General features: G+C 46.9%; 1 protein-coding gene across 2 annotated transcripts; it reads left to right on the plus strand.

The window, feature by feature from the left end:
• LOC306649065 (carboxylesterase 1D-like) lies at positions 1-27,161 on the plus strand. Of its 2 annotated transcripts, none has more exons than XM_079119697.1 (14): positions 1-120; positions 3,979-4,186; positions 7,320-7,464; positions 10,035-10,168; positions 12,282-12,435; positions 14,162-14,266; positions 14,938-15,042; positions 17,508-17,546; positions 19,472-19,612; positions 20,629-20,709; positions 20,952-21,099; positions 25,139-25,270; positions 26,447-26,519; positions 26,794-27,161. In XM_079119697.1, exons 1-14 carry the CDS (start codon positions 12-14, stop codon positions 26,963-26,965), a joined length of 1,746 nt encoding a protein of 581 aa, XP_078975823.1. In that variant the 5' UTR covers positions 1-11; the 3' UTR covers positions 26,966-27,161. The 2 variants fall into 2 exon arrangements, with proteins under 2 accessions (XP_078975823.1, XP_078975824.1); XM_079119698.1 differs by having other exon boundaries at positions 3,982-4,186.
• Positions 27,162-27,570: the final 409 nt, after the last annotated feature.

Below are 27,570 nucleotides of genomic sequence, written 5' to 3' on the forward strand. Positions count from 1 at the left end.
GGCTGGGACTAATGTGTTGCCTGCAAACAGTGCAGAGACTTCCTTGGCCCCAGAGCTGTCCTTCCACGATGTGGCTCTATACTCTGGTGTTGACCTTTTTATCTGCTTGCACAGCTTGGGGTGAGTCCTTCTGAAATACAGACACCAGGGGCCACCTTTGGAAATCCCTCACCTGCACGGAAGTGGGTGGAGATACGTTTGGGAAAAGGCATGGTCGCTCCTGTCCCTCACTCTGGATGTGGAGCAGTTGAGCCCAGCCAGCCTGGGTGGGCCAGGTGCATGGGAGGATCAACACCCTGAGACCCCAGGTGCAGACATCAGGCAAGGGGAGGCAATGGGAAACCAACCTCGGGCCTCACACATGAGGAATGAAGAGAGCTGTTTCCCTTTACCTGGATCATTAGTCCAGATCTGGGGAGACCATGAAGGATGATGCCTTTGCATAGTATTAAAAGCATCAACTCAGGGATGAAGTCAGGGTCGGAATCCCAGCCCAGCACTTCCAAGCCGGGTGTCCTTGTGCCAGGTACTGTACTTAGTTGTGCCTGGTTACCCAGTCTCTAAAATATGAATGAAATCATCTCTACCTCCTCAGGCTGTAGTGAGGATGAAATGGATGTTTCTTTCTAAAGCACTTAGATGGTGCCTGGTCCAGAGAAGTACAGAAAAGGGATTGATAAATAGAGGGGATGGTTTGAAATGCAGTGTGTTAATAGGAAATTGGACAGAGGGTAAAAATCAGACCAGGAGTCCTTGACCATTGAAAAGATAGTTTGTCACTCACAGTTCCCAGGAGGTTGGTCACACCACTGAACTCAGTCAGGAGGCAGAGGGAGAGTGGGGACTGTGGGTGAGGCCTTTGCTGTTATTTCCTGGAAAAAAGGAGGTGAGGCCGGGTAAGCAGGTTGGTTCTTGAGGGTTTTGGGGGAACTTGAACACAGGGACTATCTCTGGTAATCTGGAACTTGGCTCTGGGTGATTGGGCAGATGGATCCTAGCTCAATTACAGGAGGTGATTGAGGTTGGGTTCTGGATTGGTTGGACCCTTAAAGTGACAGTTCCTCTAGGATTAGCAAGGTCCCTCCTTAAAGGCATCAGGTACAAAACATAAATCCATGGTTTATACAGGGGTTCAGTGAGGTACCTCGACATACGTCAGTGCCATTTTATGGACAAAGAAATCAAGATTCAGAGGGAATCGTACTTTCCCAAGTTCACCGGGAAAAGCATACACTGATCTAACTCTGGCTCCTGAATCCAGGGTTAGTGCTCTGGACATCAGTGCCTTTGACAGTCCAGGTATATCTGAATTTTATCTTCTCCCTCCCGGGACTGAGTGTAAGGCAGAGTGAAAAAGGAACCAAATTTGAAATAGAATATTCCTTTATGCTGGTTAAGTATTTCCATCTTTAGAAGTTCACACAGGCCACTCTCAAATCCTGTTTACACGTCTGTTTAGTGAGCATATAAACACTTACCTAGCAAGACTTTTTTTTTTTTTTTTTGAGGAGTAATGTAAAGGAACTGGAATGTACATCTGGAACACAGTAAGTGCTCACTATGTGTATTCTGTAGGTAACAGTAACTGCCATTGTTAGCCTCTTGTTTATACCTTCCATCCCATCTGCTCATATTTCCATCATGTACAATCTGGCTTCTACCCACTATATCTGGGTTGAAGGTCATCATTGAGATAACAGGCCACACACAGTGATTTCTGCTCAGACTTCACCCTCCTCCATGTCCTTAAAGTACTCAGCACTCAGCCAGCCCCTCCCTCTCCTCCCTGGGCTCCTGAGGCTCTGCCCTCCTCCTGCCACCTCTCTGGAGGGTGCTCCCAATCTCAGCTGAAGCTGCCTCTGTGCTTCCCTCTCAGCTCCTGCTCTCCTGTCACCCTGGCCCCTGCAGTGAGTCACACATATCCATGGTGTGCACCCTCACCTTCCGGTGGACGACCCCCTGTCCCCTCACAGAGCTCCTTCCCATCTGGAGGTGCCCTGGTCCTGTGGCCTCTTGCCAGGATATCTCACTGACTTCCCCAGTGACCCTGCCTAACACAGAGCCAGGTTCACACGCTTGCTCTTCAGTCTGCTTTCCTTCACAAACAGTCCCATCTGGTTAACAACCAAGTCCTCTTACAAATTCCTCATTTATCTCCATTAAAACTTTCTCCTAATTATAAAAAAGCAATCTATATTCAGTGTAGAAATCTTAGAATGCACCAAGATGAAAGCAACCTGTGCTGCCTGCATCCATGGACATCTCCATGGACAAGCTTCCCTGGAAAGACAGCTTGCTAGCAATTAGTCATCTGCCAAAGGAAACAAGTATGGGGTAAGCTGTTAATGGCATGAGGTGTGGACATGGTTGTGTAACCTGGTTTCCACGAGAGTGCCCAGTGGTTTGGGCTGCTCCTCTTGATGCCCAGGTGCTCCTACACTTAAGGGGAGGGGTTATGTTCTGATAAGCTTATGATCTTAAATGTAAAAGAATCACAAGTCAAAATGTTGTAAGTTGGGGGCTAAATGTCCACGTCCTCACAAATTTCACCTTGGTGCTATTTTTTTTTTTTTTTTTTTGAGAGAGTCTCATTTTTTTTTTTTAATTTTAAAATTTTATTTGTTCTAATTAGTTGTACATGACAGTAGAATGCATTTATACATTTTGATAGATCATATATAAATAAAGTGTAATCTCTCATTTTTCTGACTATACATAGTGCAGGATCACGTAATTCGCTACAAAAACAAAAACAGCCTCCATGTGCACATATGAAACTATGAGACATGCATACTGTTTTGGAAATTGACTTCCCATGAAGATTTTCCAAGGCCATTGATTCTGCTTCTGTTAGAACAAGTCTGGATTCTTCTTCTTTCCTGTCCACACACTTTGAGGAGAATGTGGACAAATTGACTTTATGCAAAGAGGAGCATTGTGGAGGACAGAAGGGTAGTAACCGGGTCCCGTGATGGGTGCTCTGAGAACCTGAGGTCATTGAGGCCAGACAGGAGAGGACTCCAGGGGTGGCCATGGTCGAGTGTCTGAAATCCACCTGCCACAGCTTAGCTCCCTCTGGTCAGGTGAGAAAGTTGCAGGGAGGTGAGGAACACTTACATCCTCCACAAGAATGGAGGGAATGGAGCAGACAGGAACCTGATGCCCAGTCTCTATCCACTAATATGTGGCTCTGCTTAGAGCTAGCGGAATATTCTAGAAGAGTCTTATTTCCTTTACTGTATAATTGCTCCTGCTGCTTGTTTGTCCACTAAGTGAAACCCGATGCCTTAGCCTGGCACTTGAGGCCCTTCCTGACCAGCACCTGCTCATTCCAGAGTGTTAGCTCCCCTCCACCTGGACTCCCCCTGTCTCCACAGCCCATCACCAGTTCCCAGCCAGGCCCTGTGTCTCCCTGTCTCTGATTATCTGGACTCTGCACTCTCTCTTATTCCTGTTTAGCCCCCTTTCCATCTCCCTCATTCTCCCCTACACTCTGCAAGTCCCAGCTCCCTGTGATCAGAAGGCCTTGCTCCCTCTTCTCCCTCCTGCAGCCCCTCGCTGGTCCCCCCACCAGAACATGCCTCCTTCTTCCCAGCATCAAATCAAGTATGTCTTCTCCCCAGAAGGTCAGCCCTCCTGAGAACAGGGCCCCCTCATGGTCATCTCCTCAACCAGCATGCAGCTCTGCACCAGGAGCCTAGTGGGTCCATGCCTCTAGAAGCTTCTATGAGGGAAACAAAGGCCTTGTTCATTCCCAGAAGCCCTCCTTTTTTCATTGACTTTTGTCTGGACACATTTGTACCTTAATCCTCAGTTCTTCACTAAACCCTTTTAGTTGGGCTGGATATTTTCCTTATCCTAAGGCCTAGAGGGTATAGATGACTTTTTCAATGTCACATGCCTAGAATGTGGCAAAACCCACCTGGAGCCCAGGACTAGCCTTTCCCCTCTAATGTCCTCATTTGCACCCATGTCCAGCAGGACACCCTTCCTCGCCACCCGTGGTGGACACCGTGTATGGCAAAGTCCTGGGGAAGTACGTCAGCCTGGAGGGATCTGCCCAGCCTGTGGCCGTTTTCCTGGGGGTCCCTTTTGCCAAGCCCCCTCTAGGATCCCTGAGGTTCGCTCCACCACAGCCTGCAGAGCCCTGGAGCTCCGTGAAGAACACCACCTCCTACCCTCCTATGTAAGTGGGTGGCCTGTCTGGGGGGTGGTCTCTCAGTGCTGCAGGAAGGGGTGGAGGCCGTCCTCTGCTTGGCTCTGCCTCCTTCTGGAATGCTCGGGAACACTGTGGAGCCCTGAGACAGCCCAGACCTCTCGGGATGTCAAGAGCCCTTCATCCAGCACGTGGTTCTTGAGTATTCTGTGTCACCCTGTTCTCAGTTCTTAGAATCCATCAGTGAGCCAAAGAAAGATCCTCCCTCCATGGAGCTTACGTTCCTGGAGGGGAAGGGAGTGGGATAGTAGAAAATACTCCAGGTAAAAAGTGAAGTGTGCGATGTGCTAGAATCTGCTTAGTGGTCAGTACTTTGGAAAAAGAGCTGTTGAGCAGGTGCGAGAGCTAAGAAGTCGTGACCTCATCTTTTTTGTATTGAACTTGGCAGGCTGGGAGTGGGGTGGTTGAAGCTGTGTGCTGGGGTGCATTGGAGGGCCACTGTGGCAAGTTCTCAATGCCCAGGGGGTGTCTAACTGGAGCCACGGACGAAGCAAAGGTTTTAGTGCCCTGGAACCCTGGCCAGTGGGGTACAAGCCCAAGATTCCAGACATCCTCACGACTACCCCGGAGCACCTCAGACACCTGCAAGGGTCAGAGCTGACGTGGGGCTTCTTTTCCTCCTCATGGTACTTCTGGGAACGTCCAGGCTCCCACCTTCGGCTGCTGTCTTTCCCTCCTTTCTTCCGAAAGTTAGTTTTCAGTCTTTTAAATTCCCGGCTGCAAGTGTCATGCATGCATATTGCAAATAACTAGGAAATCGAGAGAAGCAAAGGTAAGAAAATGAAAATCCACACTTGGAATGGACCCACCTTTTGACCCAGCTATCCCACCCCTCGGTTTATACCCAAAGGACCTAAAATCAGCAAACTACAGTAACACAGCCACGTCAATGTTTATAGCAGCTCAGTTCACAATAGCTAGATTGTGGAACCAACCTAGATGCCCAACCTAGATGAATGGATAAAGAAACTCTGGTGTATATACACAATGGAATACTATTCAGCCATAAAGAAGAATAATATTATGGCATTTGCAAATAAATGGATGGAATTGGAGAATATCATGCTAAGTGAAATAAGCCAAGCCCCCAAAACCAAAGGCTGAATGTTTTCCCTGATAAGTGGAGAATAATATATAATGGGGGTGGGGGTGGGGAATGAGAGAAGAATGGGGGAACTTTAGAATATGTAGAAGGAAATGAGAGGGAGGGGGGTATGAAAAATGGTGGAATGAGACAGACATCATTATCCTATGTACATGTATGATTACACAAATGGTATGAATCTACATTGTGCACAACCATAGAAACGAAATGATAGACCCATTTGTGTAAAATGAATCAAAATGCAATCTGAAAAAAATTAAAAGCTAAATAAAAAAACTAATAATAATAATAATAAAAAAATGAAAATCCCATGCAGTCCCACTATCCAGGAAGACTGCTGTTAATCTTGGAGATCCTGTCTCCCCCGTTGCATCCTTTCTGGCTGGAAACATATCAGCAGTTGGAATGATGGCCTTTCTCATCCACCAGTATATCATCAACTTTCTGTGCCTTTAGAGATCCCAACCTGGCATTAAATGGCTGCATTAAATTTGGCATTGAGATGCAATTGATTTACTGCATCTCTTGTTTGAAGTCATGAAGTTGGTCTTGATGTTTTTGACATTATCAGCAACACTCTTTGGAACATCATGTAGCTAAATCATGACACCTATTTATGGATAGTTTAGAGTAAGTTCCAAGAAATGGAATTTCTGAGTCAAAGACTGTGCACCTTTTGTTAAATTTCCCTCAAGAAATAACCTATGAATGTTCCTACCACTGATATTTGAAAACATCCATGCAGCAGACCCTTAGCAATGCTTGATTTATTAACAGAATGCTTTTGGACAATTAGGGAAACAAAGTAGTAATAGATTCATCATGATGACGATGCATATCATTTTGGTCTTTATTTCGCATACCTTGCAGCTGGTCTTTATTTTGCATTACTCATAGAGTTGAACGCTTTTCCTTTTGACATTTGAGTTTCTATCTTTTTGAGTCATATTACTGTTGCACTTGGAGATCTGGAAACAACTCCCGAGAGTTCTTTTCTGGCTCCATTTCTGCCACTTGACAGTTGTGTCCTCCTGGCACCCATGTGCCTCAGTGACCTCTTCTACACACGAGGGACTGCAGTGCCTGTCTTCTGGGTTCATTGTGATCCAGAAATGGTGCTTAGAATGCACTTGGAAATATAAACATTACATCGCATGGCTCTTTTTGGTTCTGTGACCTTGGGCAAGTTGTGTAACCTCTCTGTGACTCAGTTTTCTGATCTGTAAAATGGGAATAATAACAGGCTCTCATACCTTCGGGCTGATTGAAACTTAAAGGAACTAGTACATGAAAATAATTCGAATCAGGGCCTGGCACATTGAGAGAACTCAATAATGTTATCAATTCCATTCTAAGTTGGGTCTTGGAGACTGCTTCTCAGGGCAGCCAGCAGTGATTGCCTGGCATAGGTCCATGATAGAATCTTAACATGCCATGGCTCCAAGATCCTTAGGGAAAGCACTCCCATCATTTAGACTTGGTACATTGGAACCCAGAGCAGGATAGCAATTCATCCAAGGTCACCCAGCACATGGGACTGAAACAGGACTAGACTGTGGTTTTGCTGAGGTTGTCCCACCAGGATGTCACCCCTAGCCAGTTTCAGGATAGATGTATTCTATCTTGGTTGCTGGAAGTCTCCCATGGTTACCTGCTGGAGGAATGCAGTCATCCTGCAGCCCCCAAATTAGTGGGGACCATATCCTGGCACTGCCGGAAATGTCATTTCCAGGCCAGGTCAGCGCAGGGGCAGCCTCCGTTCCTTGGCCCAGGCCATCCCACAAGCTCTGGAAAGGGAAAAATGGCTAAGTCCATCTCACTCTGCATGATCTTGGAAGACGCAAAAGAACCCCGTGGCTCCCACCAAACCCCCAGTGAGCGTCTCACCTACTTCAGTGTCTCAAGTCCAGTCCACTTAAAAGCTTAAGGTCTGGCCCCAGGTGACACTTCAGTCTCCATCTGCTTGAACCTCAAAGCCCCTTCTTTCTCCCCTCCCAGGTGCTCCCAAGATGCAGTTGCAGGGCAGAGGGTCTCAGATCTCCTTACCAACAGAAAGGAGAACGTTCCCCTCAAGTTCTCTGAGGACTGCCTGTACCTAAATATTTACACTCCCGCAGACTTGACAAAGAGAAGCAGGCTGCCGGTAAGCATGGGCCCCCCTTGTCAACACTTATGAGTTTCAGTGTCTGGGATCTGTGGGTGCAGACAGGAAGGGGATGAAGGCAGCTTGGGTGAAAGGCGCCAAGGGCCACCGTGACTCAGGACCCAGAGGTCCTGTAACCACACTCAGGAAAAACAGGAGGTTCTTACCTGAGTTCCCCCTGGCCACCTCAGCCGCTGGGGGAGAATAGAGCAATATCTGGAATGCACATTTCAATTTTTTCAACTTCTCTCACAATAACAGAAGGACAAGAACGTTACTATTAGTTTCTAGATTAAGAATCTGATCTTCAGAGCAGATAGTTTCAAATAAGTTAGAGCTGGAAGAAATCTTAGAGGAAATCCACTCTTCCTTTTTCTCAGGTAGAGAAACTGAGACCCTGATAGGGGAGGGAGGCCACACAGAAGGGTGACAGGTCAGGAGCTCGGACTCCTCATCTTTAAACCAACGTCCCTGAGCACAGACTGGGAAGTGCAGCACGTGGTCACCTTTCCACCTCAAACCCGTGACCACTTCCACTGTCCCCTGGACACTGTCACTGTCCCTTGACAGAGGTATAGGTGGGCAGGAGCGGAGACTGGAATGACCCCAGAAGCACTGTCCTTGCTTTGGCCAAGCATCTGGGGTTTTATTGGAGCTCATTTTCCTCACTAGTTCCCTTTGGCTCAGGCTGACATCAGGTGAGTCAGCGTTTTCCAAGAAGGAAGGGCCAGGGGTGCGGGGCCGGCTGCCAGGTGCAGGCTGGAGGGAGAGGGGTCTGCTGGAAAAGACGTCATCCCTGAGTTGGAAAAAAGAGGGGTGTCAACTCAGCTCCCAGCCAGGCCAGTCTCCCCGGAACACTCTGGCATGGTTCCCAGGAGCTGGGGCGGAGGTTTGAACTTGGGACTTTTGAAGCTGGTCCCACGTGAGCTTGTTAGACACAGGAGGCGGGATGGGTTCCCTCATTCACACACTTTTTCACTCATGCTGCTGTTATGTGCTCTGTGGCCCCATCTGCACAACTGACCTTTGGGCTTGGAGAGAGCAGGAGATGGCGCCTTTCCCAGCAGCCCCTGCCCTCCAGATCTTGCCCTCTGGTGCACACAGGCCCTGACTTCTTCAGCCTGTCTCTGCTGACCTGCCCTTGGGCTCAGCCTTCACTCAGATGACCCCGACTCAATCCCTCCCTGGAGGAAGCAGGGATCAGAGGTGCAGGAGAAACGGGCTCTGGGAGCTGGAGGCAGGAGACCCTCCAGCTGTGGACACAGGTTCTAGAACTCCAAGGTCTGGGTTTAGATCCTGGACCTGCATTGGCCTGGCTGAGAGTCTTGGGCAAGATCTGGACTTCCCTCAGCCTCTGCTTCCTCTAGCGGGAAGAATCCCGTGAGAGTATCTGATGCTGATGGTCAGGCTGCACCTCAGGGCTGGCTGAGTGCGCAGAGGGAGCCTCCTGGAACACGGCTCAGAGCTGCGGCAGGACCTTCCTCCTGCCCTCCAGAGGACTCAAGTGCTGGGGCTGTGGCCAGGGGCTGCAGGAAGTTGGGCAACTCGACACGTGGACTCTGGGGCCAGTCAGTCTGGTTCAACCACTTATTAGCTGTGGGACTTTGGGCAGGGGAATCCTCACATTTCCTGTCCAATGAAACAAAATTAGTCAATATTAGTGTTTACCGTAGAAAGTTTATTTCAAAGTATTTAGAACAGTACTTGCTACATAGTTCATGTTATGAGTTCTTTTCTTATCATAAGTATTATTATAATGTCCATTCTCTTTTCTTCCTTGCTGTATGAACTCTTTAAATGCAAGAGTTATGAACTATGAGTTATAATGCCCACTCTTACCCTCCAGCCTTATCACAGTCCCTGGCCCCCAGCGAGCTTTTGAATAATGTTGGTCAAGTGACTGAAGACTTCCTGGAGTAGGTGGATGCGAGGTGTTCTTAGGGGAGGGGTGACATCTGGATGTGCAGGGGAGGCAGAGGCAGGCACATAGGAAGGGTCACCAGGCGGGTGGGGTTGTGATGTCTGAGATCATCGTTCTTGCACAGGGAAGTTTAATGCCTCACTGGAGTTAGCTGAGATGAAGCTCAGGTACAAGTGCAGCCCCTTGCTTATGTCCAGCTGGTTGGATGGTCCAGGTGCAAGGACCATGGAAGTACCGGGGAGAACTCGGTGTTCTTGGTCGTTGCAGTTCCGGTGATGACATTGCATTTCCTTCTCATGGGAAAGGAAGCAAGGTCAGCGCCACAGGGGAGCTCAGGGAAGGCTGTGCTGGCAGCTGGCAGCGGGCCATGCCCCCAGGCTGTTCATTGCACACAGGGGCTCACGTGACTTTTAAGGGAGGGCATGGCACATGGGTCTGGCACAAGGGCAGGTGCACGGAGTCGGGTGGTCCCTGGGCCTGAGCTGGGGGAGTTGGGGAGGAGAGATACTGCCTTTTGCAACCTTGCTGGACTCTGGCGGATCTTGCTGTTGGTCTCCATGAGTCACAGCCAAGATGTAGGTGACAAATCTCTGAGGTCTTCTGCAATTCTGCTTCCTATAACTAGTATGGCTGTGTCCCTGTCGTCCAGGTGATGGTGTGGATCCACGGAGGTGGACTGGTGGTGGGTGGGGCATCCACCTATGATGGACTGGTCCTCTCTGCCCTCGAAAATGTGGTGGTGGTGACCATCCAGTACCGCCTGGGCATCTGGGGGTTCTTCAGGTAAGGCACTGGACTCTCCTCTCTGTGCAAGGGCCCCTGCATTGATCTGCCTTCTGTTGATAGAACAAAATAGCTAGGGTGGGTATAAAGAAAAGAGGCTCGTCTCACTCGCGGTTTTAAGGGCCTTCATTGGATTGACCTCTGTAGAAGGCCCTGTTATACTGTGTCACAACACGGGAGAGGGACATAAAGGGACTCTGAGGGACTCTGTACATCAGAACTCACCAGTGAGCTGGGGAGCCAGAAAGGGGGGCATGGAGCAGCCTTGCTGTTTTTGTAACAACTCACTCTCTCCAGAACTAACCGGGTCCTGTGAGCTCTGTTACTCCCTCTAAGAGTGGCACCCCAATGACCCAATCACCTTCCACCAGACCTCCTCTGTTAGAGGTTCCATAACTGCTTGACACTGACACAAAAAGGAGCAGAAGCTGTAGCACATGATCCCCTGGGAGACAAACCACAACCAAACCACAGAAGCCACCAAAGCACAGAAGCGAGGACTCAATTCTAGTCATGTCATTGCTCATGGTGTCCTTGGCTAAGTCCCTTCATTATTGGACCCCACCTACCCTCTCACTCCCCAGCACACTTGACCACTTGCTCCCAGGCTTTGGCACGTGCAGTTCCCTCTGCCTGGCGTGGCTGCGCTAGCCGCCTAGTCATCCTGCAAGGCCCAGGCCTCGTGCTGGGGTGTCTCTGGAATGCTCGCGCTCTTTACCTGCGCTGCTCCAGCACGCACGGTTCTCTGCTGTCAGTGAGCTTGCAGCCCAGTGGTTCAGGGCCACGCACTGCTCACGGGAAAGGAAGAAGGGGCTCACTGAAGGCCGCGCTGGCAGGATTGCGGGCCCTGCCCCAGGCTGCTCTGGAGGAGGCCAGTCGTTACCACAGGGGCTCAGTGCAGGCGGTGACCTCTCGGCAGCAGCCACAGCGTATCACTCACACTCACACACTGTCACCGCCACCTCCCAGCTGGCTGCTCCTTCCCAGCTCCTCCAAGGCCCCCCGCTGCTCCCCATGCTCAGGCGCCTGCGTCTCCCTCTCCACTGACTCCCTGAGTGACCCAGCAGCACTTCCCAGCTCCCTGCTGTGGCCCATCCCTGGAACCCAGTGGCCTCCTTTAGCTGCCTCCTCCCCCTCGCCTGGTGTGCACAGGGCACCTCCCCTGCACAGGGACAGAGGCCCTCCACACCACGCCCTCCCCAGCTCGGGCTTTCCTGCTTCCCCACGAGGCCCCTGTGCTGCTGCTGGCAGCTCCGTCCTCCTGGACGCTCAGGATGAAGGGCCGGACGGCCCAGAGCCTCCTCTGTTCTCACCCCCGTCCGTGGGCCAGCCGATCCTCATGGCTCCTGCTTTTAAAATATGCTCAAAAGTCCAACTACTTCTCACCTCTATCTCGCTTCCACCCTAATCGAAGTTCCACATTTCTGGTCAGAAATGTAATGCAAGCCACTTACTTTTGAACCCTGGTACTTTTGGATGGTAATGCTCCACACAGTAGGCAGGGTGATCGTGTGAGTCGGTGACCAAATCATGTCATGTCACTACAGACGTCCCCTCCAAGGCCCCACGTGCCCTCTAAGCTGCCTCTCACACCAGCTACCCTCACACTTCCATTCCCTTGGCCCTGGGGCCTTTGCACCTGCTGCTTCTCCTCCCCAGAATTCCCTTCTCTGGACATTAGAAGACCTGTGCTCATTTCGTGTTGGTCTCAACCAACACCAACGCCCCACAGAGGCCTTCCCTGGTCCTGAGACCTGAAATGTCACCCCACTGCCCCACCCCTGCTCTGTCCTTACCTCACATCACCTTCACTGGCGAACATTACACTCTCATTTCATCTGTCTGAGGTCTGGAGTGTGAGCTGAGTGGGGTCAGACTTTGCCTGCTTTGTTCCCAGGTGTGCGCTCACTCTTAGGCCAGTGTAGGGCACATAGTAGGTGCTCACTCAGTACATCATTACTGGAGAATGAATGTAGACTCCATGCAGAACAATGCAGCAGGGATGAGAGGCAGGCGGAGACCCCTGTGTCATGGATGCAGAGCCCCAGCTCACCTCTGGTCCTGTAGCCCTGCCATGACACCTCTGTCCCCACCTCACCCTGCTCTCTCGCAGCACTGGGGATGAGCACTGCCCAGGGAACTGGGGCCACCTGGACCAGGTGGCTGCTCTGCGCTGGGTCCAGGACAACATCGCCAACTTTGGAGGGAACCCGGGCTCTGTGACCATCTTTGGAGAGTCAGCAGGAGGAGAAAGCGTCTCTGTTCTTGTAAGTGCTCCTGGCTCCTGCCCTCCCCAGGCTGCTGAGGCTGCTGCTGGGACCTCTTGGAGACCAGCCGATCCAGCCACAGGCCCCTTGGCACAAGACTGGATTCAGCACTGACTTTGCTCACCACCAACTTCAGATGGTGGGGAGCCCAGGCCCAGACTCTCCTTGGCCTCCAGGAAACTGAGCTCAGTTTTATGTCCAAGTCAGAAGCATTTCCAGCCCAGCCTGTAACAGTGACTTTTCTCCTCCTCTGATTTAATGGAGTTCTCGCAGCACTGGGGATGAGCACTGCCCAGGGAACTGGGGCCACCTGGACCAGGTGGCTGCTCTGCGCTGGGTCCAGGATTAAGTCCTCTTCTTAATCACTGTGACATTAGGGCTCACCTCACTTCTCTTGGGAAATAGGGGTGGGTATAAGTTACAAGGAGAAGGACCAAAGATATCCTTTAGATAAAGGATCCTTGGCTCCAAGGCAGATGTCTATGTTGAGAGGACTGGAGCACCGAGGGCAGCGGGACCTTCTCCTAAGGTGGCCTGGTGACATGCCCAAGCCCAAGAGGGAGGGCAGCAATCTCTGGGACTCTGGAACAATTTGCACTGGGGAAGGTAGGTGAGAGGACACAGGGGTGGGAGATGACAGGGGACGGATGGAGCATGGATGTGGGTCACAGACATAACCTGGGTTCTGAGATTTCCTGCTGGTGAGGGGACTAGGGCTTGGGGACGCTGGGGGAAGATATAGGTGGTGCTGGGAGGTGTGAGAAACCCTCTAGTACCTCAAGGTGAGCAGAACATAGTCAGGTTACTGGATTTTACAAACGTGTAGTTTTCATAGTTGAATAATCACAGGAAAAACTTTATATGTTTTTTTAAGGAAGAGGATAAGGAAACATTGATAAAAATAAGAAGAAAAGAGTCACCTACAACCCCACAACCCAAAGATAGTGACTGTGGGCATTGTGACATGTATTTTTCCACAGTGTTATCTATCTGTCTGTCTATCCATCTGTCCATCTATCCATCCATCATCTTTACCCATCCTCTCTTTCTGTTCTCTGTCCAGGTTGCTTTTTTTTTTTTAACAAAAATTTCCCTTAACATATTAGCATAACATGAATATTTCCCTTAATATTAATCATTCTTATGTAATATTATTTTTTATAATCATAAAACATTCTATCATAAGAACATTTACCCAATTTCACAATCCTGGACTTTGGGTTGCTTCCATTTTTTTTGCCATGTTAATAAGCATGAACATCTGTAGATATCTCTGTGTACCTCCGTGATCTTTTTTTTTTTTTGCAATGGGCTTGGCAGGCACGTGCACTGCCATTGAGTTACACGCCCAGCTCTTCCTTCTGTGATCACTTTTCTGAGGCTGAATTTTGAGTAGTGGAAATCTACAACGTAAAGTGGCTAGGAGTTGCCCAGCTGGTTCCCCAGTACTTTGATGTCATGATGAGCGTGTGTCAGACACTTGCTGTCGCACTCCTAACTCTGGGATCTGGCCTCTTCCTGTTGAGTTTCCCTTAGGAAAGGGGGGCCCATGTGGAGCCTGGGAAACAGGCCAGCATAGGGGAGGAAGTGTCACGTCCAAGGAGTGCCAGAGTCTTCGAGTGAATGGGCCCAGGCAGAGGGGCAGTCGGAGGGAGCCTGAAAGACACATGAGTCACTGACCTTCACCTTGTGAACATGAACCTCTTCCTCTCCACTCCCCTGCCAGGTGTTGTCTCCCCTGGCCAAGAACCTCTTCCACAGGGCCATTTCTGAGAGTGGCGTGGCCCTCACTCCTGGTCTGGTCGGGAAGGACATCAAGCCCGTGGCTGAGGTAAGTCTCACCCCAGACAGCTCCCAAGCCCTTTCTTGTGTTCTCCTGGAATCCTCAGGGGTCCTTTATCTTGTAGAACTCAGCTGTCATGCTCACAGGCTACCATACCCGTGATTGGCTTAGTGAGAGCAGCTCCTTTAGGGCCACATTTAAAAAACATTGTGCGCTCTCTGAAGGGCCAAGTGTCTTATGCAGGCCTTTGACAATTCTGCACAAGCTTTAGTGTGTGGGGACATGGCACACTTTTAAGCCTGTCATATACATTAATTCTTCTCATTAGACAAGTGTGACCATTAGCCTTAGCTTTGGGTGGGAAAACCGAGTCCAAATGATGAGTAAGTGGTGGAGCTGGGAGTTAATCTCTGAGTGGTGTTCTGGATTCCGTGCTCCTTACCACCGCTCCACTCAGACTCTCTTCAGACATAACTTTGAGAACATCACACCCATTTTAACAAGGATAAGGTAGTGGAGACACAGATAGATAACTGCTTCATGTCACAATTCCAGTTAGTAACAGAGGCAGCACTCTATGGAGAGCAGAACCCACACCAGCTGTTCTAGAGTGTTTTCAGCAGCTCCCGGTCACCTTCAGAAGTCGACCTGCCATGGAACTCTTCTGTCTGTATTGGGACATGGCTCTTGAACTCTGCTGTTACCTGTGATCTCTGCAGAAAATTGCCATTACTGCTGGGTGTAAAACCACCACGTCAGCAGTCATGGTTCACTGCCTGCGCCAGAAGACCGAGGAAGAGCTCTTGGAGACCACCCTGAAAATGGTAGGTGCCTCCATGCTGGTGCCCCTCCGCTGTGCACTGGACCCTGGGCTTCACTGGATGAGCTGCCCCCTGACCAGGGAAAATGAACTGGGATAGTTTCTCCCACCCATCATGATCCAAGTTGGGAATTTCATTTTTTTTTCTATTTTATTATGAAAGACTTCAAACGTTAAAAAAAAAAAAAAAAAAGTTTGATAATAACAAGATAATGATAATCCATAAGTTCTTTCAAAACTTAATATTTCACCATAGGTGTTTCAGATGTGTATTAATAAATAATACAAGTAACAACCACACTGAATTTGGGGGGTTTTCAGAAAGGAGTCACAATTTTTCTTGGTTGATTTAGAAGCTGTTTTAATTATAACACAGTAGTAGTCAAGATTTCTAGATTTTCTGAGACTCTGTTTCATTTAGTATTCAAGACAATCACCTGTCATCTATCCATCCATCCATCTATCCATCTATCCATCCATCCATCCATCCATCCATCCATCCATCCATCCATCCATCTATCCATCCATCCATCCATTTATCCATATATTGATATTATTTCATTAGTCTAGTGTTGACCCATCCTTACCTTTTTCATCTATTTTTAATCTGTCTGTCATCCACGAATCATCTGTCCAACATACGTCTTACACTTCATCATCCAGTCCTCCAAAAGCAATGATCCACCTATCTATCATCTATTTGGCGATTTTCACCTTTCATCCATGTGTCCATCCAAATTACCAAGAGTGCTTGTATTAACCAACTCACTTCCTCATTCTCTGCCTCCCTCCCTCCCTCCATGCTAAGTGTGCGGGAGAGCAGCATCAGGAGAGGTGATGCAGACATAAATTGAACATTGTTCCTGCTCAAAAGGGACAATACAAGGAGAAATGCAGCCATATCTTTAGTGATTTGATGTGGCGGAAGTATAGAGAGGAGACACATTCTTTACAGTCATTATGAGTGCTTCTCAGGGAAAGTGACATTTGAGGATTGATGGATCATCATGACAGTCTGTCATCACAGAGAACTTAGTAGGACAAACATCCAGAGGCACTATTCCCTAAGGAGGGGAAGGTGTGACTGTGAGCTCAAGAGGCACTTGAGCCCCTGGTCTCTCCATCTTGACCTTGGACACTGGACAATACTTCTGAACCCACAGGATAGGCTGCTAGCACAGTGCTTTAAAGTTTTCAAAAAATTAAGACATAGCTGTTTTATAGTACCTGGAAAGAAGCAAATAGTATAGCCATCCTCTATGGGGCACAAAGGAACAAGGTTATATGGAAAGAGATGGTGACCTTGGAGAAACGAAGAGACCTAAAATCCTGGAATCCCAGGACATCCTTCTGAGGTCTTCTGAAATTTTGTGAAACTGTTTACATGACTAACTATTGGCCCAGTACACACGTGCACACACACGTACACACGTACACACACACACACACACACACACACACACACACACACCCCACTTCTGGCTGGTAGGGCTACAGCTTGTAATGAAGGAACCCCAGTGGACCCTCCACATGTAGGGCAGGCCAGTCGGTGTGGTGTGACCTTTCCATCACCACGATCTTCCTGAACACAGCAAAGGAAACGTGTTGGAATGTGCTTCTATGAGCTTGCTCAAATGGTAGTTTTCTACTGCATGATGAGAAAACGCATTTCAGGGTGACTTGAACTGCAACAACAACAGAATACATATCGTAAGGGAATCTCCAGGTAAGTGAAGAGTTCACCAGCAGATGGCTTAAGGCATGGCTGGGTCCAGGTGCTCTGAAGATAGTGTTGAGAATCTGCCTGTCTGTATCCCTCAGCTTGCCAGTCTTCCTTGTTGGCTTCTCTCTGAAGTAGACTTGTACCTGGGGAAGGATAAGACAATAGCATTCTAGACATGTGTCCTATATGTTTAGAGACTGTCTCCAAAGCTTCAGCAATAAGTTTGGGGTAAACTCTGATGGGCCGACACAGGTTTGTACCCATCCTTGTGTATGTTCAGGGACTTGGAGCACCAAGTTACCCCAGGTAACATTTACATTTCTGAAGTCATGGGAGGAAGTGGGGAAGAGGGAGTAATGCCCTCTCCCACTGGTTCATCCTGCTCTGGAACTACCTCATCCACACCAGTGCCCATGGACCAATGCATATGTTTCCCCCAGGGGACAACAGGGGTTTCAATGCCAGTAAGAACAAGTAGGGGAAAGGATAAAGAGGAGGCAGCACTGAATGTAGAAGTCCTCCCCAGAGCTCCGGGGACCCTGACTCTTGTTCCCAGTCTCTCCTTCCCTTGCTGGTCCCTGCCCCTCCCACATCTTACTGTTCTGCCCTGTGCTCATGCCCAGTGGAGTCTGTGTAGTGTCCTCTTCTTCTGGGTGGTAGATCCTCACAGCTCAGGGGCACAGTTCAAAGGATCAGCTTTTATACGAGGAAGCTTCTCACTCATATCCTCTCCTTTACCTTCACAGAAATTTGTTACTATTGATTTGCTTGGAGACACCAGACAGGTAAGGACCTTCAGCTTCTTAATTACAGGTTCAAATCTTATTAGTGCATTTAAGCTCCAATTTGCTATGAATGAAAGTATTCTCCTTTGTGGACTCACATTGCTGAGGTCCAGAGAGTGGAAATCACTTGACAGAGTAACATAGCCCAGAGGAGAGGAGGCCGGATTGGGACCCACTCCTATGACTCTCAGTGCAGTGTTCCCAGTCACACATTATATATCTGCAGGGATGAGCTACCCTCTTCTCATTTACATTTCCTGTGGGAAAAGTCTACTCTAGAACACTCTCAGGATGCAGAAATGAATGGATTGGGGGCTTAGAAGCCTTCCTTATGGAGGACAGATGTTCTAGGAGGTCACAGGGCAAATTTGCTGTGCAGGAGGGACATCTAAGATTTCAGGCCTTAGGACACCACCTTCCTCCCAGGATCCAGGAAACCTCAAAGGTCTCCTCCCATCTCCTTCCTCCTCCCCTCTCACCTCTCAACAGTTGCCAGGGTCTGGAGAACTTAGCTTGGCGCCATCTTGCGATTCTTGTTCTCTCCTCCCTCCCTGGGGATCCTAGCACTTTTCTTGATCTTATGAGGATGAAACGACATCTATTCAGACGTTCATTAAAGTGTTAAGAAGCACTTAATCTGTTGAAGGAAATGATTTAGCAACAGGGACATGGCAGTGACACAGACAAGATTCCCTGCCTTCCTGGAGTCTTCCATTCTGGTGCGGGGAGATTGCAATAGAAAAATCAATAAACTAGGTGGTGTGTTGGAGGATGGTCAGAGTTAAGATAAAAAAAGAAATTGGGAAACAGGAACCGAGTCAGCCAATGGTTTGCATATAAACATCAGGTTTGCATATGCTCATCAGTGGGTGGCCTGATGAGCAGGTGACCTAGGAGGTGAGCTCTGATGGAGGGAAGGAAGCCACCTGTCAGGAAAACTGGAGGAGGAGGAGTGTTCCTGGGAGAGGGAACAATCACGGCAAAGACCCTGATGCTCTGTGCGTGCAGAGCAGCAAGAAGTTGAGTTGCATGAGTTCATGTTCCTTTCAGGTCAATCAGACCAAGGGTGTTTCTAGGCATAGGAAGCTGTGTCCTTGGAGAGAAAATACATGTGACAGATAAACTTTGTTCAGGCTGGGTTATGATACTCTTGGCCATGAATTCAGTATTAATGAATCAAGAATATAGTACATCCAATGAAGAAGTGGAGGTTTGCCTGTCTGTAAGTGAGGTCAGTCTAGAAAGTTGTCATATAATATCTTTAGTGTGAGACACAACCGTGGAAAAGATGGAGAAGCAGCTGCATTTTAAAAAAACAGAGTGGACAGCCGTGTTGTGAGGCAGAAGCAATTTGCAGTTATGTTACCGAAGACTGAGGAAATGTTAAGTGAATCCCAGCTGGTGTTTTATTATAGATGGATTCTGCATGTGACAAATTCTTTGTAAGGGGCCTGTATCTTATGACATGTCTAAACAGGCACCCACGTGAAAACAAGAGTGATGAGAAGGTTGTGGCCAGGGGCTCAGGGGGCCTCAATTCTGGAGTTCCCTGAGGACCAATGGCCCAGTCATTTAGTAATTCAGCACTCATTGCAATTTGACAAACAGGACTACTAGTGTGAGAAATGACTGAGTGTGTATTTCAAATTGAAATAGATATTATAATTATTTAATGCACTATATACTTTGGGTGAGGATTTCCCCTTTCCCTGCCACTATCATGTTACTTTCCCTGGCTTTCTAGTAGAACTTCTGCCCTCGGTGTGTCACAGACTTAGGTCTCTTGCTAGGATTCTGAGTTTTGTGGGCCCTGCCCACAGTCATGGAAGTCTATGGTGCTGGCCGAGTCCTCAGGCAGGCAGAGAGGGATGTGGAGTCTCCTGTGGAGGAAGAACCTCATTCATCTCTCTGCTCTTTTTTCCCAGAGCACGCCCTTTGTGCCCTCTGTGATTGATGGAGTTGTGCTGCCCAGGGCACCAGAAGAGATTCTGGCTGAGAAGACTTTCAACACTGTCCCCTACATTGTGGGAATCAACAAGCAAGAGTTCGGCTGGGTTTTGCCCATGGTGAGAATGTTCACACCTCTCAGACGGACACACCCCCATCCCCGCCTTCCCTCTGACATCTGGACCAGAATGACTTTTTTCTCCAAGGCCACTCTGAGTCTGGGGAAGCTTAGCCCTTGGTCTGAGTGGACCTGGGACATTTCTTTGTAAATCTTCTCTGGGATGGTATAGCTCTGTCTTGCGTGGTACAGCCCTGGGGACCCTTCTCCCCAAACACTCTGTGATTGTCTTCCTATTAAAGAATCCTGAAATGTCCAGGATGGGAGGATGGAAATGATAATTGTGCAGAAGGAAAAACGGGGAAGTAGGAAGGTTAAATCTGGGGCGCAGCAACTTCCTCCTTGGGCTCGGATTCATGGGCCCTAGAGATCCCCACAGGTGCTCTTGGGTGCTTCTCTGGAAAGAGTCAGAAGAAGTTGCTTGTGCCTGAGTTAAAACTGATTCCTAAAAGACAGGTTTTGGCTGCAGAAAATCCTGTTTTGACTTGAAAGCATGGAGATTTCTCAGGTAGGCGTTTTAGGGGGCCTAGGTCATCCTAGGCAATGGCCTTAGGCTGGAAAAGCCAGGTTAGGGTTGGGTCAAGTCTCTGAGTGCAGAGGTTGAACAGGATCTTCACAGGTTAAGAGTTCTGCAGTTCTCCCTTCAGAAGGATTTCAGAGGTTATGCCAAAGGAAAAAAATTCTTCACGATGGGTTTCGGCTTTTGAGAATCTGTGTGCGTGGTGTGTGGTCTGTGCTCTCTGTTCCTGGACTCTCTGCTTCAGCACTACCCTAGCCTCAATTTCCCTCACCACCTGGATGACCATTGTGCTCCCCAGCCTTGTATATGTATAAAGCCATTCCCTTTGTACGCCTTGAATTTCTATATACAAGCCCATTTATTTGATTTTTTTTTTCAAACTAACGAATCAACCATGCACATCAAGACCCCCAAAAGAATCTTCACAGGCATTGGCTTGCTTGGTTCTTCTTGTTAATTCCAGATGATTCACAAATGCTTCACCCCCTTTTTAATAGATGTTTGGATTTCCCATCTCTGAAGGCAAGCTGGACCGGAAGACAGCCACCTCACTCATGCACAAGATCTGCCCTTTTCTAGTAAGGAGTCGAAAGAGTCATGGGAATAGGCTGAGAAGCAACGAACAGCTGGGTCCTCGCCCGAGTCCCAGACCAACTCAGTGGCAGAAAAAGTCTGAGACCTGGTTCCAGCCCCATGTTTCTGCCTTTCCCTGCTCAACACCCCAGGAGGGATTTGCCCAGGGACTGGGGGGTTCACATCAAGCGAGCCTTCTGCATTGCTCTCCAGACGGGGTGGGGGCCTCTTTCTTGATGCATTTCAGGAGATTCCTGAGGAACTGACTCAAGTGATCACTGAGAAGTTCTTTCGAGGGACAGACGACCCTGTCCAAATCAAAGACCTGTTCCTGGAGTTGATGGCAGATGTGATATTTTGTATCCCATCTGTGACTTTGGCCCGTGGCCACAGAGGTGAGTCACAGAGGTGGCATAGGAGAGGGACACTGCCACCTGCCAACATTCAGTCACCTAAGGGCAAAGAGAGTGGAGGGTGAGCAAGTATAGTACACTAAGCTGATCAGGGGGCTGGGGGACACATTCATGTGACTTTTTAAAATCACAAATTGACAACACGTGTACTCATTTGTATGAGTGCAGTGTGGTTAAGATGTTTGAATACGTGCTTCAATCACTCCATCGTACTGGCTAACTGATCCATCTCCTCAAAGCCTTGCTGTTTTTTTGCATTGAGAACACTTGACATTTCCTTTCAGTAGCAATTCAATGCCAAATACTCTATTAACTGTGTTCTCCATACTGTGAAACAGAGGAAAAAAGAAAAGAAAAAGAAAAAGGTTTCCCCAGATATTTCTTACTCTACCATTACCCTCCTTTCCTCCTCTCTCACCTGTTACCACTGTTTTGTTCTTTCTTTCACGAGTTCTGCTCGAGCTGTAAGTGGTCACCTATGGTGCTTGTCTTTCTGAGCCTTATGTCCCTCAGCATATTGGTCCCCATTTGCATGCATGTTGTTCCAGAATGGCATTTTTCTTTTCATTTTTAGGACCAAATAGTCTTCCATTATGTATCTCTACCATATTTTCATCTGTTGATAGACATAGTTAATTTCATAATTTGGCTTTTGTGAGTGGTTCTTCAGTGAACGTGGGGTTGTAGACATCTCTTCAACAAACTCCTTTCAAATCTTTTGGGTAAACACCCAGAAGTGGGTTTCCTGGATTGCAAGGTAATTCCGTTTTTAGTTTTTCAACAGCCCCCATCTTCTTCAACATCTATACCAACAGTATCAAAGTGTTCCCTTTTCTTTTCATTCTTGTTCATCTTTTTTCTTTATTCTTTTTTGGTACCTGGAATTGAACCAGAGGTGCTCCGCCACTGAGCTACAACCTAGACCTTTTTATTTTGAGACAGGGCCTCGCTAAGTTGCTGAGGCTGGCTTTGAACTTGCAATCCTCCTACCTCAGCCTCCTGAGCTGCTGGGATTACAGGTGTGCACCACTGTGCCAGGCCAACCTTTTTCCTCTTCCATTCTTTTTAATAAAAGTCATTGGGACTGGAGTGGGATGATATCTCATGGTGATTATAATTTTTTTTCTAGTGATTAGTGATGTTGAACATGTTTTCATCTATCTGTTGTCCTTTTATGCATCTTCTTTTGAGAAACATCTATACGGGTCCCTTTCCCACTATTTAATTGGGTGTTCTGTTTTCTTGCTCTTGTCTGAAAGCCCTACATAACTTGTATTTAACTCTTTAATGCATGTATGGCTTGCAAACATTTTCTCCCCGTTTGCAGATTGATTCTGCCCACTGTTACTTGTTTTCCTTACTTGAAGAAGCTGTACAGTTTGATGAAATCTCATTTGTGAATTTTCACTTGTGTTGCCCCCAATTTTGAAATCAAATTCAGAGTCATTGCCTAGACTAATGTCATAGGATTTTTCCTGTTTTCTTCTATCAGTCTTTGAATTTCTGATATTAAATTTGTCTTTAATTTTTTAGTGATTTTTGTTCACGGTGTGAGATAAGTTCAATTTCATATTTCTGCAGGTCAAAATCCAGTTTCCCTATATTATTTATCAAAGAGACTGTCTTTTCCCATTTTTGTATTCTTAACACCTTTGTCAAAAATCAGTTGCCTGTGTGTGCCTGGGTTCATATCTGGGCTCTCTATTCTGTTCCATTGGTCAATGTGTAGACTTTTTTTCCATTTCTTCCAATACCATACTATCTTAGCTATCATAGTTTTTAGCGTACTTTGAAATCAACCAGTGTTATATCTCCAGCTTTGCTCTTTTCACTCGTGATTACCTTGATTCAGTTTTTTTGTTTGCTTTCTATGAATTTTACCTTTTTTTCTATCTCTCTGAAGAATGATGTTGAGATTTTGATAGCAATCGCATGGAACCAGTAGATCACTTTGTGTAGCATGGTTATTTTAACAATCTTGCTTTTTCCAAACCCTGAACATTCAGTATCTTTTTTTGCATTTGTGTTTTCTTCAGTTTCCTTCATTAATGTCTTACAGATTTCAGTGTACAGAAAACAGTACTTCAGTTAAGTTTATTCCCATTGGTGTTATGTAACTACTATACGTGGGATTGTTTTCTTGATTTCTTTTTTTGGATAGTTCATTGCGAGTGTATAGAGATGCTACTGAATTTTGCGTGTTGATTTTGTATCCTGCAATTTTGCCATATGTATTTGCTAGTTCTAACCATCTTTCAGGGGAATCTGTAGGGTTTTCTACACATAAGATCATGTCATCATTGAACAGAAACGATTTCATATCTGTCTTTCCTGGTAGGATGTCTCTTTTTTCTAGGTTTTTATTTGAAGTCTGTTTTCTGATGTAATGAGAGCTGCCTCTACTCTCTTTTGGTTTTTGTTCCATATCTATTTCCATCCCTTCACCTTAAGGCTACATACATCTTTATTTTATTTATTTATTTATTTATTTATTTATTTTTTATTGCAAACAAATGGGATACATGTTGTTTCTCTGTTTGTACATGGCGTAAAGGCATACCATTTGTGTAATCATTAATTTACATAGGGTAATGTTGTTTGATTCATTCTGTTATTTTTTCCCTTCCCCCACCCCTCCCACCCCTCTTTTCCCTCTATACAGTACTTTCTTCCTCCATACTTGCCCCCCTCCCTAACCCTAACTCTAACCCTAACACTAACCCTTCCCTCCCCCCCATTATGTGTCATCCTCCACTTATTAGTGATATCATTTGTCCTTTGGCTTTTTGAGATTGGCTTATCTCACTTAGCATGATATTCTCCAATTTCATCCATTTGCCTGCAAATGCCATAATTTTGTCATTCTTTACTACATACATCTTTAAAGCTGAGGTGAGTCTCCTGTGGGAAACATATATATGTTCCTGTATTTTAATCCAGTCCCTGACCTTTTTGTAGGAAAATTTAATCCATTTATATTCGAGGCAATTAACGATAGGGAGGGATTTACTCAGTCCATTTTGTTAGTTGTTTTTATGGTTGTTTTTAAAATACCCTGTTCTTTTTTCCTCCTCCCACTGTCTTCCTTTATTCCTTGAGGATTTTCCATTGTGGTTTGCTTTGAATTCTTTCTATTTCTGTTTTGTGCTTCTATTAAAGATTTTTGCTTTGTGGTTACCCTAAAACTTATTTATAACATCTTACACTTACACCAGCCTATTTTAAGATAACTTTTATCACATATAACAATTCTGTACTTTATCCCCACGTTATATTTTGATATCAGAATTCATATATGAATTTTATGTTTGAATTTGTCATATAATTTATTTAACTTATCATTTTATTTATATCATTGACTTTTGTACTTTCATATATTTAGTTTTAATAGTGTCTTTGTTTCAGTTTAAAGAACTATTTTGTACACAACCTATAGAGTGTATCCAGAGGTGATGAACTCCATAAGCTTTTATGTGGAAAAATTGTTCTTTCTCTCTCATTTCTGAAAGACAACTTTCTTGGACACAGTATTCCTGAGATGCAAGAAATGGAATATTGCATTTCTGCATATATTTTCATTTAAATATCCTCATTTTTAGATAAGCAGCCTGGATTTGCTTCACTCTTCTCTCAGTGGGAGAGAACAACCCTGGAAATGCTCAAAATGGAGCTGAAGAGAAGACACCTACCAGGTTGTCTTGAAATGAATGAGCTCTAGTGTATTTTCAGTGAACTCACCTAGTGTCTTTAGTTGATACATTATGTACTTCCATTATGTAAAACAACAGACAAAAATTTTTAGCAGAAATGCAAAGTAAAAATTACAAAGACTTCAAAGCATACCCCTACAGAAACATCTGACCCAAATTCCATCTCTGCAGCCCTAAGTAAGTCACTGTGCTTTCCTGAAACTGTTTCTCTCCCACACTGATACCCAGGGGTTTCCTGCACAGCCAGAGACCTTGAACCCTCCAGTTTGTGTCTGGTGATGTGAACTGTGCACAAATCCATGTTTTCTCAGATGCTGGAGCCCCCACCTACATGTATGAGTTTGAGTATCGCCCGAGCTTTACATCAGACATAAAACCCAAGACGGTGATAGGAGACCATGGAGATGAAGTCTACTCCGTCTTTGGGGCCCCATTTTTAAAAGGTAACAGCTCTGTGCTGGCTGTGAGCTTGCAGTCAGGAGGATGGGTTCCAGTCTTGCTTTGGTGGCCTTGAGCAAGTTTTCCCGTTGTCCCAGGCTTCACTTCTGACTCACTGTAACAGGGCTGAGCTACGCAGGGCAGTTCCCAGTTTTTCTCCTGCTACTGTGGAAGTAGGAGGGATATTCATGTACTCTAAGCCAGAGTCACTCTCAGAATCCTGACCTGTGACATCAATAACAGAGGTGGTGGGCCACCTGCAGGGCACTGTTCTAGGTCAAGAACACCACTCCTTGGTTTTCCACTCAAAGAAGCATATTAGAATGTGAGTAGGGCTAAGGTCAGAACTGTGCTCGATTTGAATCCAGTGCCATATGTATCTGTCAGTAAGTCTTAATATATCCAATTGTGTACATTATTACCTATATTTGATAGTATAACACCTTTTCAACACTTCACAAGTGTCTTAAGTAAATGAACGCTCAGCAGCTGCACATGACTTTTGAGCCACCTCATGACTGTTTATGGCACACCTGCACCTTTGGGTGTCCCCCAGTTGGGTGTCTCTTTAGCATCATTGCAGTCTGATCTTTCTCAGATTCCATGAAAATGTGAGTGTGTTTTGAAAACTGAGAAAATACCCGAGAGCTAGCCATCCTTCAAAGTAGAGGCATTTGGACACTGAGTGGGGAGTGACAGGGCAGGCGGGCACAGAAGATGGTCAGCTTACAGATGGACTGCATGCCTGTGGCCGAGTCCCAGACTAGCTGTTCTTAAGCTGAAAGTGCACTCCAGGTGACGGGGTCTTCCTGAAATACAGACTGACTCAGGAGGCAAAGAACCTTCCTTTGTTCGTTCGTTCGTTCGTTCGTTCGTTCCTTCCTTCCTTCCTTCCTTCCTTCCTTCCTTCCTTCCTTCCTTCCTCTCTTATTACCTCCCCCCTTCTCTCCCCCCTTTCTTTCTTTCTTTCTCATTATACTCATATATAATGGTGGGATGCATTATGCCATATCTGTGTAGGAACATAACATCATTCGATTAATCTCATTCTCTAGTACCTCCCCCCCGCCACCCCTTCTTCTAAGAGTCTGTATTTCCTATAAGCTCCTAGGTAATGCTGCTGCTGCTAGCCCATGAAGCTCGCTTGAAATAGCAAAGAGTTTTTCCCTTCTTTCCCTCAGAGGTAGCCTCAGAAGAGGAGACCAACCTCAGCAAGATGGTGATGAGATTCTGGGCCAACTTTGCTCGCAATGGGTGAGACTGGGGGCCAAGAGGGAGCAGGGTTGGGGGGTGGGGTGGCCTGTAGTGGGGCCTACTTATTGGGAAAGAGTGAGTTTTAAAGTTTGACTGACCAAATCCCTGACCCTGTGACCACAGCTTGGTGACAGTGCACAGGCTGCTCCAAGAGATAGAGAGCTGTCTGTCCCTGGAGGTGCCTGTGCCTCTTGGCAGAAGATCCAGGCAAGTCTCAGAGTATTGTTGGGACCACTAACAACTTTGTGTGATTTCTGTTTGATTCCATTTCTAGGAACCCAAATGGGGAGGGGTTACCCCATTGGCCACAATATGACCAGAGGGAAGGGTACCTACAGATTGGTGCCACCACCCAAGCAGCCCAGGGGCTAAAAGACAAGGAAATGGCTTACTGGACTGAGCTCAGGGCCCAGAAGCCTCCTCAGAGAGGACACATGGAACTGTGAATGGAGGCAGAGCCAGCCTTGGAAGACCAGAGGAGCACAACAGGGGTATTTTGCAGGAGGTGTGTGTAGATCTAAGAGACATCTTATTGTGCATCCTGGAGGATTGTGTGGTGTAAGCGAGGAGAGTCTGGGAGGGGAAATTTTTGTGCTTGTGGCCTTGATTTGGAGAATAAATGTTCATTTGGAGACCAAAACAGAGACTGTCTTGAACTGGAGATGAGTCCATCCTCTCAGATGTCATCATACATGTGAGAAGAATCACCGTCAAATATTTAGTCCAGTGCTGAAGGCCAAATGTGGACTAATATGAGAATATAAAATCATAGGAAGCCACAGTCCTACAGGGGAGCTCACTCCCACAGACTCCTCTCCAAGGACATCTCCAGGGGCTCTTAAGAAGGACTGGGGACAGATTGTAAAACGAGAGATGGCTTATCTCTGGGGTGGAGATGTGAAGTCCTGCTCAGACCACCCTGCCTTCCATGTCCTAAGTCCTATAACCATTAGAGAGAAAAACTATGAACTTTCCTTCAAGATTCCTGTGATTCTATTGAGACCGAAGAAAAGGAAAATTTAAAAAATCTGTATCTGGAGGAAAACCAGCA

The sequence above is a fragment of the Sciurus vulgaris genome (genome assembly GCF_902686455.1).
Source record: "Sciurus vulgaris genome assembly, chromosome: 17".
Lineage (NCBI taxonomy): Eukaryota > Metazoa > Chordata > Mammalia > Rodentia > Sciuridae > Sciurus > Sciurus vulgaris.